Raw genomic sequence first — 19,059 nt, 5'->3', positions numbered from 1 at the left:
GTCTTTACTGGTTCTAACAGCAGACTTATAAGCTTGCTGCCAGCTCTTAGCAAACTGTTCGAAAAAAATGTTGTTTGTCCAAATACAATGCTATTCCTCTGTAAACAAATTAACAACAGACTTTCAGCATGCTTATAGAGAAGGGCACTAAACATGTACTGAACTGACACAAATGACTGATGACTGGTTGAAAGAAATTGATAATAAGAAGATTGTGGGAGCTGTAGTGTTAGATTTCAGTCAAGCATTTGATATTATTGACCATAACCTGTTGTTGAAAAAACGTATGTGTTATGGCTTTTTATAACCTGGGTGGTTCGAGCCCTGAATGCTGATTGGCTGATAAAGGGTACGACAAAACAGTTATTTTTACATCTCCAATTACGTTGGTAACCAGTTTATAATAGCAATAAGGCACATTGGGGATTTGTGATATATGGCCAATATACCGTGTTGCGTCGTGCCCAAGAACAGCTCTTAGTCGTGGTATTTTGGCCATATACCGCACCTCCTTGGGCCTTATTGCTTAATCAACCTCTGCCATTCAGAGCTATCTATCTAATAGAACTCAAAGGGTTTTCTTAAATGGAAGCTTCTCTAATGTCAAACATGTAAAGTGTGGTGTACCGCAGGGCAGCTCTCTAGGCCCTCTACTCTTTTCTATTTTTACCAATGACCTGCCAATTGCATTAAACAAAGCATGTGTGTCCATGTATGCTGATGATTTAACCATATTCGCATCAGCAAACACAGCTAATAAAGTCACAGAAAGCGTTAACAAAGAGTTGACGTTACCTTGGATTGTAAACTGTCATTGTTAGAACGTATAGATTCAATGGTTGAAAAGATAGAGGTCTGTCCGTAATAAAGCAGACACCACACTCCACAAAGCAAGTCCTGCAGGTTCTAGTTTTATCTTATCTTGTTTATTGTCTAGTCATATGGTCAAGTTCTGCAAAGTAAGACCTAGTTAAGCTGCAGCTGGCTAAGAACAGAGCGCTACGTCTTGCTCTTCATTGTAATCAGAGGGCTGATATGCATGCCAGTCTCTCTTGGCTAAGAGTTGAGGAGAGACTGACTGCATCACTTCTTCTTTTTATAAAAAACATGAATGTGTTGAAAATCCCAAATTGTCTGCATAGTCAACTTACACACAGCTCTTATACACACACTTACCACACCTGACATGCCACCAGGGGTCTTTTCACAGTCCCCAAATCCAGAACAAATTTTTAAAAGTGTACACTATTATATAGCGCCATTATTGCATGGAACTCTGTTCCATCTCATATTGCTCAAGTTAACAGGAAACCTGGCTTAAAAAAAACAGATAAAGCAGCACCTTTTTATTTTTTAAATGTATTTAACCTTTATTTAACTAGGCAAGTCAGTTAAGAACAAATTGACCTGCCTTGTTCAAGGACAGAACGACCTCACGGCACAAAGCCTCTCCCCTATTTGACCTAGATAGTTTGTGTATATGTATTGACATGTCGGCTATGTGTGCCTTTCGTAATGATAATTTATTCATTTTTTATGTATTTATGTAGTTCTGTCCTTGAGCTGTTGTCTATTAATGTTCTGCATTATGTCATGTTTCATGTTTTGTGTGGACCCCAGGAAGAGTAGCTGCTGCTTTTGCAACAGCTAATGGGGATCCAAATAAAATACCAATAAAATACCAAATACCAATCTCTACACACAAACTCACATGTACAGATGCTCTTGTTTTCATTCTAACCTGCCCTCTGATGAAGTAAATTGATGTAATTATGGTAATCCACATCTGTAGTGAATTTCCAGAGAAACACAAACATAAGGTTGGATAAAACATGCTGATTTGGTTAAGATATTCACAACCTACAGCTGCCAACTGTTAATGCTCCTGCTGCTTTGCTTCCTAGCGTAAAAGCAACCAGTCTGTAAATAGGTCTGCCTACACATAGATAGATAAAATGGTACAAGAAACCAATGGAATAGTTCCAAAAGTGCAAATACCACCCCCCTACATGCTGGTCAAGCAAGCTACACGGAACAAAAAAGATCCAGAGGCCTATTGTTGTGCCATTCATCAGCCGCAATCACCTCATGATTCAGCATGATAATGCATGGCCCCATGTCACAAGGATCTGTACACAATTCCTGGAAGCTGAAAATGTCCCAGTTCTTCCATGGCCTGCATACTCACCAGACATGTCACCCATTGAGGACAACAGCGTGTTCCAGTTCCCGCCAATATCCAGCAACTTCGCACAGCCATTGAATTGGAATTGGACAACATTCGACAGGCCACAAGCAACATCTTGAGATATGTCAAGCTGCGTGAGGCAAATGGTGGTAACACCAGATACTGACTGGTATTCTGACCCACGCCCTTACATTTTTTAAGGCATCTGTGACCAACACATGCATATCTGTATTTTGAAATTGTTGCATGTTGTGTTTATATTATTGTTCAGTGTAAATAAAGCGCACCTCAAGTATTTGAACCAGTTGGGTCTGATAGTTTGTGACCTCACCTCTGCTTCTGCAGTCCAGTCGGGGTGTGGGGAACAGGTAGGTATGGCAGGAGGTGGTGGCGTCAGGCTTGCCCCTGATTGGGATGGGCTGCAGAGGGTATGTGGAGTCCCTCTGGTCCTCCCCCTGCGGGTCTGGGGGGTCGCTGGGAGGCTCCAGCTCCACACACAGCAGCTCTGGGTCCACCTGTCTCAGCTTCCTGCCCCTCAGCCCAACTGGCTCCGCACACCTAGATTGTGTTCAGTAGAGCATTTGTTTTAAACAGGGAGGTGCTCTAGCAACATGAAGATGAGAACATAGATTTCTGTTGTCCATTATATAAAGTATAGTACACTTATTTAGACCAATGCCCACAGATGTCATTTGGGACACCTCTGTTGAGCCCTGCGTCACATTCTATTCCCACCCACCTGGCATGGTTCCCCAGGTTACGGTTGCTGGGCACCTGCAGGGTGCGAACCAGACTGTCGAGTGTGCAGCGGCAGCTCCAGGGGTTGTCATGGAGACGCAGGTAGCGCAGGGCTGGCATGGGGATGAGAGCCTCCTCGCTGAGCGTGCCCAGACGGTTGTGCTGCAGCAGAAGGGTGGTGAGGTGTATCAGGCCCAGGAACACCCCCTCCTCCAACACTGAGATCCGGTTCTGCTGCAGGTCCAGGCTCCTCAGGCCCTCGAAGCCAGAGAAGGCCCCGTCGTGGAGGGCCCGGATACGGTTACGGGCCAGCAGGAGGTGGTCTGGAGCCCGTGACCAGGCTGACAATAAGAATAATCATGATATTATGTTTCATTTCCATCATTTCATTTCCATTTCCACACTTTTCAAGCAAAGCACAGGCGCAACGTGTTATACTTTGTTACAGTGAAGGTTGCAGCAGAAGTAAACTCCTTTATCGACGACTCAATATTAGGAAGGTGTTCGCTGACGCCAAAAAATACATTTGTTCATATTGGCAGAAAATGTTATAAAATAAATAAATTCAAATTCGCTGCCTTCCTTTTAGATGGAATAAATAAAACAGGGTTGGATGAATAACTTGAAAAATGTAATCCATAAGCCTACTAATACATTGATCGGCATCAATAAATAAGCTATGTAAAGTCTGTCCCAGTTAGCAATGAGGAACTGATTCCCGGGGGACCGGGACTGATTGAATTGGCCCAGAATCGGGTGTCGGACTCGGCCTGGAATCAAAATGAATGACTGCTCAGAATCGGCCCAAGTACATCAGGCATCCCCTCAGAAGTGGCCCAATAAAATTTGAAATAAATGTTTACAAAATTACCCGATTTAGTCATTTTAAAAATGACTATTGTACATACAAATTACACCCATCCACACATTTTTTAAAAATAATTGTATTTGTTTATTCTTTACCCCATTTCCGTCATATCCAGTTGTCTTGTACTATCTCTGCAACTCCCGTACGGCCTAGAGAGAGGCGAAGGTCGAGAGCCATGAGTCCTCCGAAACAACCCCGCCATGCCGCACCGCTTCTTGACACAATGCAAGCTTAACCCGGAAGCCAGCCGCACCCATATGTCGGAGGAAGCGTGCATGTGCCTGGCCCGCAGGACATCCCGTCCGGCCTTACCCAATTGTGCGTTGCCTCATGGGTCTCCCGGTCGCAGCCGGCATGGGTATCAAACCAGCATCAGTAGCAACGCAGTTTGCACTGCGATGCAGTGTCTTAGACCGCTGCACCACTCGGGAGTCCCCATCCACAAAGGTTTTAATGCTTATCAACTGCCTCCCACAAAGTATCCAAATACTAAAGTCCTTCTTAAACAGGACTTAAAGAATTTAATTTAAATGTTAATTTTATTTTCTGATTACAGAAAATATGGAAAAATAAATCAATAATGAAATGTTAATTATATAAAGTAGCCTGTGTAATCATCTGGCAGAGAGTAGCCACAATCTGCCCGAGCCCCAAGTACTATATTTGGGCCAGATAATTCACACTGGAATCTGCCAGAGCTCAATCCCCGCATTCTAGCCATAAGTAATACTGCCAAAGGCGGCCCATACTCCGGCCACATGACGTCTGCCGAGTCTGACTCTCAGCCGGAATCGGCCCAAATCCACTGTGCTAGCTGGGGTACCAACAGGCAACCATTTGCAAATTGTTTTATATGAAAAGGAGACTGAATTAAATCTTGACTGCCCTGCAATGCAGACAGGAACGTGTCCAGACCACTGGGAGCTGATTGACCAATAGACTATAGGTGTGAAATGTTCCGAAACCTACACCTTATGGGCCATCAGCAATAGAAAAGTATTGCTGAGTCTAAGAGATGTTGCGCTATTAACGGCAGCACAACTTTATCAATTTATATTAGTATTTTAGACTACGACACAAAAACAGTTTTTATGGGCACACAAATCCAAAATTATGTATGCGATTTGCAAAATCGAATGCTTCCAACCGAAAGTCACCTAATTTGCGTGGTTCTTCAGTACGCTATGCAAGGCTAATATACCTACTTGTTGGATGTGCGTTATATCCAGCTGTTTAGTTAGGCCTAGTGATATTGTCGACCATCATCAGCTGATCCAGGAAATATTTTTCTGAATGACAAGCAGCTGTTGTGTTATAGCACTTGATGCAAAAACAGTCCGTGCAGGAAAATGGTGTTCGTAAGAATGTCCAGAATATGTAGATGTTTTGTTCATTGCGCCAGTGAAGACCTTTGATCCACGTTGGATCCAATGCAATATGCCTACATTTGTTTTCTGCTTTTTTTGTTGCTTGATTAACAGCAGGGTCTAAAATATTTAACCGAAAGTATCAAGATAATGAGTGAATGTTTTCACATGTTTCTGTGCGTCAGATTGGACAGAGTTAGGCTTCTGTGTGCAATTGTGTAGGATAACCTAGGCCAGTGATTCCCAACCTTTTTCGGTTACTGTACCACTAACTTAATGTTGCTCTTCCCAGAGTAGCCCTGAAGTAGCCCCTCGTGTGCATTTTACCAGTAGGCATATGGTCTCATGAGTCTTCTCAAGTACCCTCTGTGGATATAAAAGGAAACTCAATGTATCTCCATAACATTGAGTGCGCGGTGGTTCTGTACGCAGCGCAGTACCATCCACAAAACGTTTTGCGCCAAAAAGACAGATACTGTAAGCACTTTTCAAGACACTCGGCCCTCGCCAGTGACCTGATACTAGATTAATCCAGTCCTGGACTAAAAACCGTGTTCAGTGAAGAATCCCCATTGAAAGTGATGTTTTGTCCAGGAGTAGGCTAAATATGTCCCTATTTGATCTTTATAGGCAGTAAAATCATAAAGTAAATCAGCTAGAATCCAGCGCATTATAATTACATAAGGCAGTGGGGATGGAGGAAAGTTTTCGCCCTTGGCAGTCCACGAAGAGGTCTTCAGAGTCGCTGTACTCTGAGCATTCAGGGACCTGATGCCTGGAGTCTCCTGACCTGCCCTGGCGCCCCTGACCTCTCACCCTAATGATGAGAACAATACATTTTAGCATAATTAATGTAGATAATATTTGCAGCTAAATAGACTTACTTATAACACCTAATAAAGTCAATAAAACATTGTGGTTAAAACGAGTAAGATATAAAATGAGAGAAACCACCTAGAATCCATCCATACCTGTCCCGTCTGAGGAGGCGTCTGCCTACTTTGAGCCGCATGCCCTGGCCTGCCTTCCTCAGCTGGGAGGGTGGTGGGAGCAGCAGGAGTACTAGGAGAGCCAGGAGGAGAGGGGAGGTCACACGCATCCTCAGCCCAGCTGGGGCTGCCTCTCGCTCGGGATAGCTGGAGCGAAGCAGTGGGTGGAGTGGAGGTTTTACTGGAAAATGGGAGTGGAGGATTGCATGTTGACAGTGTCTGATATAATGGGATTCAGCTGCTGTTCCTGCAGAGAGAGAGAGAGGGAGGGAGAACGAGAGGGGGAGGATGGAGGGGTAGGGAGAGAGAAAACAGACAGTGTGAGTGACTGGGACAGAGAGAAAACAGACAGTGTGAGTGACTGGGACAGAGAGAAAACAGACAGTGTGAGTGACTGGGACAGAGAGAAAACAGACAGTGTGAGTGGCTGGGACAGAGAGAAAGTTGACGGATGGCATTAAAGCAACACAATGGTTAAATTTCAACATTTCGAATATTGTTTGTCATTCTTTCTGCATTTAGCAGTTGCTTATTTTACTTACGCGTGACAGTAAATTCAGCTGAAACCATGAAGTCAATGTGGGCGAGATTACCCAGATAAAAACAGCTTTGTAAAACTTGATGAGACAAGTCATGGCAGAAACCAGTCCCTCCCTGTAAACATTCATCACAGTCAGGGATGTGTTTGTTGGTGTGTGTTTATATGTATTTGCTCCTGAGTATATTATTTCAAATAAAGCGCACACATCTGGAAACATTCTTATGTTCCTTCTGCTGCTTTTCCAGCTCACCTCTCTCTCTTTCTCTATCCCCCTCTTTCAGAGGTGAATGCAGAAACCTACAGGAGCTGAACCTGCCACTGTTCCAACATTAACATGAGTAACGGCAACATCCTGTCACGGGTACAAACTACCCTCTTATCTTATCTTCCAACGGGGGAATTAACGGTAGAACAAGAAGAACATCTTTAGTTTATGCTTTTCATTCATTCACTTTTGATAATGGGTGCAAACTTTGCACAGGTACAAACACCTTTGTAAACCAAGTGCTTAGCCTTGATGGAATGCCACTGTTCTGAAGCTCATCACCACTCAGACTGACAGTTGGAGTCAGATTATTAAAACTAGACATTGCTTGATTATACAGCACCACTACTATTATCTACAACATGACATTAAGAGGACTACAGGGAATCATTCCTTTTCCCTTTATTCCATATGTTGTATACTTCCCAATACTGTTTAGGTATAAAGCTACAGTGAAATCAGTACCACATGGAGGGGGAAACTGCTTGTTGTATAATGGGATTTACAGTCACCATTCATCTTTACTGATAACACTACATTCTTTAAATAATATGTCATTACTGTAAAAAATAGGGACACATTTTATACATCAAAGGCCTGATTGGTGAAGTGCTGCAGAGATGGTTGTCCTTCTGGAAGGTTCTCCCATCTCCACAGAGGAACTCTAGAGCTTTGTTGGAGTGACCATTGGGTTCTTGGTTACCTCCCTGATCAAGGCCCTCCTCCCCCGATTACTTAGTTTGGCCGGGCTGCCAGCTCTAGGAAAAGTCTTGGTGGTTCCAAACATCTTCCATTTAAGAATGATGGAGGCCACCGTGTTCTTGGGGACCTTCAATGCTGCACACATTTTTTGGAACCCTTCCCCAGATCTGTGCCTTGACAAAATCCTGTCTTGGAGCTCTACGGACAATTCCTTCGACCTCATGGCTTGGTTTTACTCTGACATGCATTGTCAACTGTGGGACCTGATATAGACAAGTGTGTGCCTTTCTAAATCATGTCCAATCAACTGAATTTAATCATGTTGTAGAAACATCTCAAGGATGATCAATGGAAACAGGATGTAACAGAGCTCCATTTTGAGTCCCATAGCAAAGGGTCTGAATACTTATGTAAATAAGTTATTTATGTTTTTCATTTTTAATACATTTCAAAAAAATTCTAAAACCTGTTTTCACTTTGTCATTATAGGGTACTGTCTGTAGATGAAAAAAATCAAATATTTTATACATTTTCGAACAAGGCTGTAACGTAACAACATGTGGAGAAAGTCAAGGGGTCTGAATACTTTCCAAAGGCACTGTACATATTGTTGTTTGTTAAGTGGCCCTGTTTGATTGTTTATGAACCATCTAATGAACTCTGAGGGCTTGTTTGTTATAAGTGACTACACTGCCTTGCAAAAGTATTCACCCCCCCTTGCCGTTTTTCCTATTTTGTTGCATTACAATCTGTAATTTAAATGTATTTTTATTTGAATTTCATGTAATGGAAAAACACAAAATAGTCCAAATTGGTCAAGTGAAATGAAAAAAATGACTTATTTCAAAAGATTAAACTTTATTTTTTAACGGAAAAGTGGTGCGTGCAGATGTATTCACCCTCTTTGCTATGAAGCCCCTAAATAAGATCTGGTGCAATCAATTACCTTCAGAAGTCACATAATTCGTTAAATAAAGTCCACCTGTGTGCATTCTAAGTGTCACATGATCTGTCACATGATCTCAGTATACATACACCTGTTCTGAAAGGCCCCAGAGTCTGCAACCCCACTAAGCAATGGCACCACCAAGCAAGCGGCACCATGAAGACCAAGGAGCTCTCCAAACAGGTCAGGGACAAAGTTGTGGAGAAGTACAGATCAGGGTTGGGTTGTAAAAAATATCTGAAACTTTGAGCATCCAACGGAGCACCATTAAATCCATTATTAAAAAATGGAAAGAATATGGCACCACAACAAACCTGCCAAGAGAGGGCCGCCCACCTAATCTCACGGACCAGGCAAGGAGGGCATTAATCAGAGAGGCAACAAAAAGACCAAAGATAACACTGAAGGAGCTGAAATGTACATAGGACCACTTAAGCCATACACTCCACAAAGCTGGGCTTTACGGACGTGGCCAGAAAAAACATTGCTTAAAGAAAAAAATAAGCAAACACGTTTGCTGTTCACCAGAAGGCATGTGGGAGACTCCCCAAACATATGGTAGAAGGTACTCTGGTCAGATGAGACAAAAATTGAGTTTTTTGGCCATCAAGGAAAATGCTATGTCTGGCACAAACACAACACCTCTCATCACCCCAAGGACAACATCCCCATGCTGTGGGGATGTTTTTCATCGGCAGGGACTGGGAAACTGGTCAGAATTGAAGGAATGATGGATGGCACTAAATATAGGGAAATTATTGAGGGAAACCGGTTTCAGTCTTCCAGAGATTTGAGACTGGGACGGAGGTTCACCTTTCAGCAGGACAATGACCCTAAGCATACTGCTAAAGCAACACTCGAGTGGTTTAAGGGCAAACATTTAAATACCTTGGAATGGCCTGGTCAAAGCCCAGACCTATATCCAATTGAGATTCTGTGGTATGACTTAAAGATTGCTGTACACCAGCAGGAACCCATCCAACTTAAAGGAGCTGGAGCGTTTTTGTCTTGAAGAATGGGCAAAAATCCAAGTGGCTAGATGTGCCATTATAGAGACATATCCCAAGAGACTTGCAGCTGTAATTGCTGCAAAAGGTAGCTCTACAAAGTATTGACTTTGGTGGGGTGGGCGTGAATAGTTATGCATGCTCAAGTTTTCAGTTTTTTTTATGTTGTCTAAATCAAATGATACAAACCCCCCCAAAAACCTATTTTAATTCCAGGTTGTAAGGCAACAAAATTTAACAAATGCCAAGGGGGTGAAGACTTTCGCAAGGAACAGTATATGCATGCTTATTTAGTCTTATAATGCTATATGAGTGTGATATGTGTTAGGACCAGGAAAATTATGTCGACCTATTGAAGCAACATCTCAAGACATCTGTCAGGAAGTTAAGGCTTGGTCGCAAATGGGTCTTCCAGACGGACAATGACCCCAAGCATACTTCCAAAGTTGTAGCAAAATGGCTTAAGGACAACAAAGTCAAGGTACTGGAATGGCCATCACAAAGCCCTGACCTCAATCCTATAGAAAGGTTGTGGGCAGAACTGAAAAAGCCTGTGCGAGCAATGAGGCCTACAAACCTGACTCAGTTACACCAGCTCTGTCAGGAGGAATGAGCCAAAATTCACCCAACTTATTGTGGAAAGCTTGTGGAAGGCTACCCGAAATGTTTGACCCAAGTTAATCATTTTAAAGGCAATGCTACCAAATACTAATTGAGTGTATGTAAACGTCTGACCCACTGGGAATGTGATGAAAGAAATAAAAGCTTAAATAAATGATTCTCTCTACTATTATTCTGACATTTCACATTCTTAAAATAAAGTGGTGATCCTAACTGACCTAAGACAGGAACTTTTTACTATGATTAAATGTCAGGAATTGTAAAACACTGAGTTTAAATGTATTTGGCTAAGGTGTATGTAAACTTCCGACTTCAACCGTACCCCAGTTATGATTGCCCAATACTGTTATCCCAGTTATGTAGTGAGATAATGTGGCAAGCTGAAACAATGAATGAGAGCAACAGAGAGAGAGAAAAACCAAACCAGGCTTTGTCTGTCAAACCCAAAAGGCATGGACGGCCGTTCAGGTCTTTGTGTCAAAATTAAGACGTTAAATAACGAGCTGTCTACTGACCCGAACAGACTTCGATTAACAGGGACCTTGACCATGTGTCTTTGTACCCTCTCCATAGGTGTTTATATTCCAAAACATTTGACACCTGAAAGCAATTCCATAGGCTCTGTTTTCTGTTAAACCCTATGAGCTCATAGAGAATACATTTTTGGAAATTGCTTCACAGAGTTGGCTAAGAATGAACCTGCAGAAATGAAGCCTTATTTCAGTTCATTTCCAAAGACTTTGCACCATCTGACTGTCAGTGCTGCTGTCAACACATACCTACACGTCCCTCTTTCTCTGGTAGTCCCTCCTCTCCTGCTCTCTCTCTCTCTGTCCATCCTTCCTCTGCTGTTCTTATGGGATTCCTCCTGATTATCAAGGTCTAAACTCAGGTTAACAGGCTTCTCCCAATCAAATGCCACAGTCAATTTACGACTGCCTACCTCACATCCCTCCACCAACCCGCTCACCCCTTTCTTACCCTCCTACGTTGGTCGTTCACCTGGGGAAACCCTACCAGAAGTCAAATAATCAGTCATATATTGTCATAACCCCAAAACCCACACCTACACAAATCGAAGAAAGTGAGAAGACTTGAATTAGTGGAATCAGGCTGATAACAGGCTGCAGGTGCAGAGCTGTGATTAAATAACACATTGTCTTTATAAATACTATGGAGTATTACTTGTCAAATTACTTGTTACAAATCATAGATCTTTAGAGGTGCCTTCAGAACATCCAGTATGAATAGGAGGCTAACACACAGCCAGTTGTGAACCAGCACTGTTCACATATTGATCTTAAACCCCCTCTGTCTGTCTGTCCAGGAGCTGTCGGAAGGTAGATTCACTGTTAAAGGCTTACAGTACCTGGCCAAAGAGAAGGGCTGCCACAAGCTCATCCACCTCAATCTCTCCGGCTGCACTCAGTTCAGTTTCTGCGGTCCTCTCTGATCCATATGTCTCCTCTTCTGTCTGCTTTAACTATATCCAGATCAGTTTTCCAACACATCTGTGTCCTCTGCCCCCTGGCTGCACTGGAGTCAGTTTGTGTGCTCCTCTCCAAGTCTGTATGTTGACCCTGGGGAATGAGAAAGGTTCTCTCTCTGGAGAGAGAGAGGGAGAGAGGGAGGGAGAGAGAGAGAGAGGGAGAGAGAGAGAGAGAGAGAGAGAGAGAGAGAGAGAGAGAGAGAGAGAGAGAGAGTGAAAGAGAGAGAGAGAGAGAGAGAAGGAGGGGACTCCAGCTTACACACTGGTTTTAAATTACAACACACACACCCACATGCACATGTACTCCAGCATGAACAAGGACTCTCACCAGGGCCAGCATTTTTCCAGCTGGTTAAGTGGTTGTACTTTGCTGCGAGAGAGAGACAGAAAGGTTGCCAACGTCTTCCGAATTGAACTTGTCAACATTTGTCCACAGGTAGTATCACATTTTCATTTCACATGTCAACGGTTTGATTTGTTTGATCGTAGCTAGCTAGCTACATAGCCGTCTTTGTATCTAAGACAATTGTGTAGTCTGGAGCACTTTCTAGGTTAGCCCAGCTATTGTCGTTCTTTTCGTAACGTTACGTAATCAACACTGCTAGCTAGCCAGCTAGCCCCCGAATAGCAGCACTGTAGAAACTATTACACTCGACGGAACGGCTTGATTAGTGTAGTGTCAACAACGTAGCCACTGCCAGCTAGCCTACTCCAGCAGTACTGTATCATTTCAATCATTTTAGTCAATAAGATTCTTGCTACGTGCTTAACGTTCTGAACATTCGATAAGTGTAGTCCACTTGTCATTCCAATCTCCTTTGCATTAGCGTAGCCTCTTCTGTAGCCTGTCAACTATGTGTCTATCTATCCCTGTTCTCTCCTCTCTGCACAGACCATACAAACGTGCCACCCTAATCTGGTGGTCCCAGCTTGGAGTTCCAGGCCTCCGGTAGCCTCTGGAACTGCCGATCTGCGGCCAACAAGGCAGAGTTCATCTCAGCCTATGCCTCCCTCCAGTCCCTCGACTTCTTGGCACTGACGGAAACATGGATCACCACAGATAACACTGCTACTCCTACTGCTCTCTCTTCGTCCGCCCACGTGTTCTCGCACACCCCGAGAGCTTCTGGTCAGCGGGGTGGTGGCACCGGGATTCATCTCTCCCAAGTGGTCTTTCTCTCTTTCTCCCCTTACCCATCTGTCTATCGCCTCCTTTGAATTCCATGCTGTCACAGTTACCAGCCCTTTCAAGCTTAACATCCTTATCATTTATCGCCCTCCAGGTTCCCTCGGAGAGTTCATCAATGAGCTTGATGCCTTGATAAGCTCCTTTCCTGAGGACGGCTCACCTCTCACAGTGACTTTAACCTCCCCACGTCTACCTTTGACTCATTCCTCTCTGCCTCCTTCTTTCCACTCCTCTCCTCTTTTGACCTCACCCTCTCACCTTCCCCCTACTCACAAGGCAGGCAATACGCAGACCTCATCTTTACTAGATGCTGTTCTTCCACTAACCTCATTGCAACTCCTCCAAGTCTCCGACCACTACCTTGTATCCTTTTCCCTCTCGTTCTCATCCAACACTTCCCACACTGCCCCCTAGGGATGGTATCGCGCCGCCCCAACCTTTCGCTCTCTCTCCCCCGCTACTCTCTCCTCTTCCATCCTATCATCTCTTCCCTCTGCTCATACCTTCTCCAACCTATCTCCTGATTCTGCCTCCTCAACCCTCCTCTCTTCCCTTTCTGCATCCTTTGACTCTCTATGTCCCCTATCCTTTCCCCTCCCGCTCCGTGGCTCGACGACTCATTGCGAGTCACAGAACATCCGGGCAGCCGAGCGGAAATGGACCTCCCTGCGGACCTGGTCACATTTTCCTCCTCTGTCTCTGCTGCTAAAGCCACTTTCTTCCACTCTAAACTCCAAGCATCTGCCTCTAACCCTAGGAAGCTCTTTGCCACCTTCTCCTCCCTCCTGAATCCTCCTCCCCCTCCCCCCTCCTCCATCTCTGCAGATGACTTCGTCAACCATTTTGAAAAGAAGACGACATCCGATCCTCGTTTGCTAAGTCAAACGACACCGCTGGTTCTGCTCACACTGCCCTACCCTGTGCTCTGACCTCTTTCTCCCCTCTCTCCAGATGAAATCTCGCTTCTTGTGACGGCCGGCCGCCCAACAACCTGCCCGCTTGACCCTATCCCCTCCTCTCTTCTCCAGACCATTTCCGGAGACCTTCTCCCTTACCTCACCTCGCTCATCAACTCATCCCTGACCGCTGGCTACGTCCCTTCCGTCTTCAAGAGAGCGAGAGTTGCACCCCTTCTGAAAAAACCTACACTCGATCCCTCCGATGTCAACAACTACAGACCAGTATCCCTTCTTTCTTTTCTCTCCAAAACTCTTGAACGTGCCGTCCTTGGCCAGCTCTCCCGCTATCTCTCTCAGAATGACCTTCTTGATCCAAATCAGTCAGGTTTCAAGACTAGTCATTCAACTGAGACTGCTCTTCTCTGTATCACGGAGGCGCTCCGCACTGCTAAAGCTAACTCTCTCTCCTCTGCTCTCATCCTTCTAGACCTATCGGCTGCCTTCGACACTGTGAACCATCAGATCCTCCTCTCCACCCTCTCCGAGTTGGGCATCTCCGGTGCGGCCTACGCTTGATTGCGTCCTACCTGACAGGTCGCTCCTACCAGGTGGCGTGGCGAGAATCTGTCTCCTCGCCACGTGCTCTCACCACTGGTGTCCCCCAGGGCTCTGTTCTAGGCCCTCTCCTATTCTCGCTATACACCAAGTCACTTGGCTCTGTCATAACCTCACATGGTCTCTCCTATCATTGCTATGCAGACGACACACAATTAATCTTCTCCTTTCCCCCTTCTGATGACCAGGTGGCGATCGCATCTCTGCATGTCTGGCAGACATATCAGTGTGGATGACGGATCACCACCTCAAGCTGAACCTCGGCAAGACGGAGCTGCTCTTCCTCCCGGGGAAGGAGTTCCATGATCTCGCCATCACGGTTGACAACTCCATTGTTTCCTCCTCCCAGAGCGCTAAGAACCTTGGCGTGATCCTGGACAACACCCTGTCGTTCTCAACTAACATCAAGGCGGTGGCCCGTTCCTGTAGGTTCATGCTCTACAACATCCGCAGAGTACGCCCCTGCCTCACACAGGAAGCGGCTCAGGTCCTAATCCAGGCACTTGTCATCTCCCGTCTGGATTACTGCAACTCGCTGTTGGCTGGGCTCCCTGCCTGTGCCATTAAACCCTACAACTCATCCAGAACGCCGCAGCCCGTCTGGTGTTCAACCTTCCCAAGTTCTCTCACGTCATCCTCCGCTCTCTCCAAGCTCGCATCCGCTACAAGACCATGGTGCTTGCCTACGGAGCTGTGAGGGAACGGCACCGCAGTACCTCCAGGCTCTGATCAGGCCCTACACCCAAACAAGGGCACTGCGTTCATCCACCTCTGGCCGCCTCCCTACCACTGAGGAGTACAGTTCCCGCTCAGCCCAGTCAAAGTTCTGGCCCCCCAATGGTGGAACAAACTCCCTCACGACGCCAGGACAGCGGAGTCAATCACCACCTTCCGGAGACACCTGAAACCCCACCTCTTCAAGGAATACCTAGGATAGGATAAAGCAATCCTTCTCACCCCCCTTAAATGATTTAGATGCACTATTGTAAAGTGGCTGTTCCACTGATGTCAGAAGGTGAATTCACCAATTTGTAAGTCGCTCTGATAAGAGCGTCTGCTAAATGACTTTTACATTTACATTTAAGTCATTTAGCAGACGCTCTTATCCAGAGCGTTACAAATTGGTGAATTCACCTTCTGACATCCAGTGGAACAGCCACTTTACAATAGTGCATCTAAATCATTAAGGGGGGTGGTGAGAAGGATTACTTATCCTATCCTAGGTATTCCTTGAAGAGGTGGGGTTTCAGGTGTCTCCGGAAGGTGGTGATTGACTCCGCTGTCCTGGCGTCGTGAGGGAGTTTGTTCCACCATTGGGGGGCCAGAGCAGCGAACAGTTTTGACTGGGCTGAGCGGGAACTGTACTTCCTCAATGGTAGGGAGGCGAGCAGGCCAGAGGTGGATGAACGCAGTGCCCTTGCTTGGGTGTAGGGCCTGATCAGAGCCTGGAGGTACTGCGGTGCCGTTCCCCTCACAGCTCCGTAGGCAAGCACCATGGTCTTGTAGCGGATGCGAGCTTCAACTGGAAGCCAGTGGAGAGAGCGGAGGAGCGGGGACTTAAATGTAAATGTAATGTAAATGTTGCAGCTAACTTGTTTGTTGAAAATTACATGTCCATATTCACCCTCTCCCTCTCTCACCCCACTGCTCTCTAATGTTCTAATGTAGTGTGTGTGTGTGTGTGTGTGTGTGTGTGCGTGCGTGCGTGCACGTGTCTTGTCCCTAAAGATCTCAGTGGATGGTTTCAGGTACATAGCAGCGGGCTGCCGTCTGCTGCAGCAGAAGTCTTCAATGACATGCCCACTCTGTCAGACAACTGTGTGCTGGTACGTATGGAGCTACCAGACAACTAATTTAGGCTCTGGCCAATAGTTGTTCTCTTTCTAGGGAGTAGTACCATCTTTTTTAACCACCATTGGCTACCTGTGTATTTTGTGAGTGAATGAGTTAATGGACCTCTGACTGTCACTGTCTGGTTTCCTCCAGTTGGAGCTAGACTCTAAGTATCACTCTCTGTCTGCCATCTCCCTATGGAACACGGCCCATGACTCAAGTTCCATATCTGTGTATAAGTTTTCGTTGATTGTTTGGCAACTATCGTTGTGGTGAGTCTCGTTGCTGGGGTGATGTTTACAGGGAATCTGATGGGTGGGTGACTAAGTGACAAGCTACACGCCTTATTTCATGTGATTGGTCTGTGACATCAAACCATGATGCAGCATCCAGCAGCATGGAGAGAAACATCTTGTGGGCCATGTTGTGGGTCAACCCTGGAACTTAGGAAATCCACACATTTTTGGCCTTACACCGTGCTGTATCCGGCACAGGTCACTGTTAAGTGATTAGCCAATGATTATAGCTCTTCAGCCAAAGGAGATGGTCAGTTTGTTTCTGAAGATGTGATTAGTCAAGAAAGATGGTTCAGGGGCATTATCAACACACACACATAGTTTGTTATGGTGTGTGTTGTTCTGACAGTATATCTGTGTGTTCTAGAGTCGGCTTTCTATTCCGCAACAAAGCCTCCTTCACTCACACCGCCAAACTTACCCTAGTAAAACTGACTATCCTACCGATCCTCGACTTCGGCGATGTCATCTACAAAATAGCTTCCAACACTCTACTCAGCAAACTGGATGCAGTTTATCACAGTGCCATCCGTTTTGTCACTAAAGCACCTTATACCACCCACCACTGCGACCTGTATGCTCCAGTCGGCTGGCCCTCGCTACATATTCGTCGCCAGACCCACTGGCTCCTGGGCATCTACAAGTCCATGCTAGGTAAAGCTCCGCCTTATCTCAGTTCACTGGTCATGATGGCAACACCCACCCGTAGCACGCGCTCCAGCAGGTGTATCTCACTGATCATCCCTAAAGCCAACACCTCATTTGGTCGCCTTTCGTTCCAGTTCTCTGCTGCCTGTGACTGGAACGAATTGCAAAAATCGCTGAGACTTTTATCTCCCTCACCAACTTCAAACATCTGCTATCTGAGCAGCTAACCGATCTCTGCAGCTGTACATAGTCTATCGGTAAATAGTCCACCCAATTTTACATACCTCTTCCCCATACTGTTTATATTTATTTACTTTTCTGCTCTTTTGCACACCAATATCTCTACCTGTACATGACCATCTGATCATTTATCACTCCAGTGTTAATCTGCAAAATTGTAATTATTCGCCTACCTCCTCATGCCTTTTGCACACAATGTATATAGACTCTCTTTTTTTCCTACTGTGTTATTGTTAATTGTTTACTCCATGTGAAACTCTGTGTTGTTGTCTGTTCACACTGCTATGCTTTATCTTGGCCAGGTCGCAGTTGCAAATGAGAACCTGTTCTCAACTAGCCTACCTGGTTAAATAAAGGTGAAAAAAAGGTAGCAGTCAGAGCTCTGTGTCATAGCTCTCCAGGCCTCGCTACACTCCATGCTGCTTACTGCCCCAGATTGACTGACGCCAGTCAAGTCTATGGGCGCCATCCAAAACCTGGTCTTCCTCAACATCTCACACTGCAGTAGGTGTTTGTGTGTGTGTACTGTCTCTCTACTTTAGAATACATCCGGTTGCGACACCTGACAGTGTGTGTGTATGAGTGCATGCTTGTTGCAGGGTGAATAATAGGCGCAGTGATTCCATGACTTTAGGGTTCTCTGCCTCTAAACTGAGGGAGCTGAATCTGAGCAACTGCAGCCACATCAATGTATCTATCATGAGGGTGGCTCAGCGTAAGGTCATACAAATACATAAAACACACATGTACTGTACACGCATTGACTGACTGGCGTGATGCGTTTGTACTAGTTGCAGTGAGCTGAACCACCTGAGTGTGTCTTAAAGCCAATCTATTCTTGCTCCGAAAATGTAATCCGGAGGCTCCTCATGGAGGGTTTGACGCAATTGCGGAGCCTCTGGAGGCTTGCAGAAGCCAAATTGAGCTCCGTACTGCATTGCCGTGCGCCTCCCAAATTTTGTAACAATGCGTAGGCTCCATATAGCTCCGCATTGATTGATTGGCGGTAGGTCCTGTATAAACAAACTCACTTCCTTGACAACTTCCACTTTTTCTGCAAAGTGCAAAAAGTGTGTTTGCTCTGACTTCTGTGTAGGCCGCATCGCAGTAAATGCTGTATGTCCAATGCAGAACTTGGATTAACCATGCAGAGCCTTTTACTGTGATAACATGTTTGATTCTGGTCTGGAGTGGCACAGTAGCAGTTCCTCTCTCCTCCCTGTAGACATCAGTCAATGCAACATCTTAGACTAGGTAATGCTTCCATAGCTTGCTGTATATGTGGGGAGAATTACAGTTAGCCATGTCAAACACCCCCAAAAATGTACTCCTTTCCAGGCCATGAGACTGCAGTCCTGAGCAGTGGGAGCACAGTAACAATGTAGCCCCCTACTAGTTTGGCTATGACTGCTGTATCCAATCAGATGAACCAACTAGAACAAGGACACCTAGGAAGAAGATGAGCCAGCACCAAGTAGAAATTACAAAAATAGGAATTTGATAAAGGCCTGTGGAGAGGACAACAATTACACAACATGAGTACACAGTCCATGCAGACAAACAAAAACACCAGGACTGAGTATATACATACATTCCAACTACCAATTTAAGGTAAACC

General features: G+C 45.3%; 1 protein-coding gene across 2 annotated transcripts in view; it reads right to left on the bottom strand.

The window, feature by feature from the left end:
• The window catches only part of LOC135524294 (leucine-rich repeat-containing protein 17-like), a 17,940-nt gene extending 6,078 nt beyond the window's left edge, over positions 1 to 11,862 (bottom strand). Inside the window, exons 1-5 of one of the 2 annotated variants that reach the window (XM_064951714.1) lie at positions 11,602 to 11,862; positions 6,133 to 6,397; positions 5,842 to 5,978; positions 2,928 to 3,267; positions 2,520 to 2,746 (exon numbers count right to left, since the gene is read on the bottom strand). In XM_064951714.1, coding sequence (XP_064807786.1) covers positions 2,520 to 2,746; positions 2,928 to 3,267; positions 5,842 to 5,978; positions 6,133 to 6,260 — 832 coding nt within the window. In that variant the 5' untranslated portion in view covers positions 6,261 to 6,397; positions 11,602 to 11,862. Of the gene's footprint in view, positions 1 to 2,519; positions 2,747 to 2,927; positions 3,268 to 5,841; positions 5,979 to 6,132; positions 6,398 to 11,011; positions 11,081 to 11,601 lie in introns of those variants that run through there. The other variant, XM_064951715.1, reaches the window with a different exon arrangement.
• Between the last annotated feature and the right edge of the window lie 7,197 nt (positions 11,863 to 19,059).

Source organism: Oncorhynchus masou, chromosome 31 (assembly GCF_036934945.1).
Source record: "Oncorhynchus masou masou isolate Uvic2021 chromosome 31, UVic_Omas_1.1, whole genome shotgun sequence".
In the NCBI taxonomy this organism is placed as follows: domain Eukaryota; kingdom Metazoa; phylum Chordata; class Actinopteri; order Salmoniformes; family Salmonidae; genus Oncorhynchus; species Oncorhynchus masou.
Note: the sequence above shows the minus strand (reverse complement) of the source record. Positions and strands in the feature narration are given on the sequence as shown.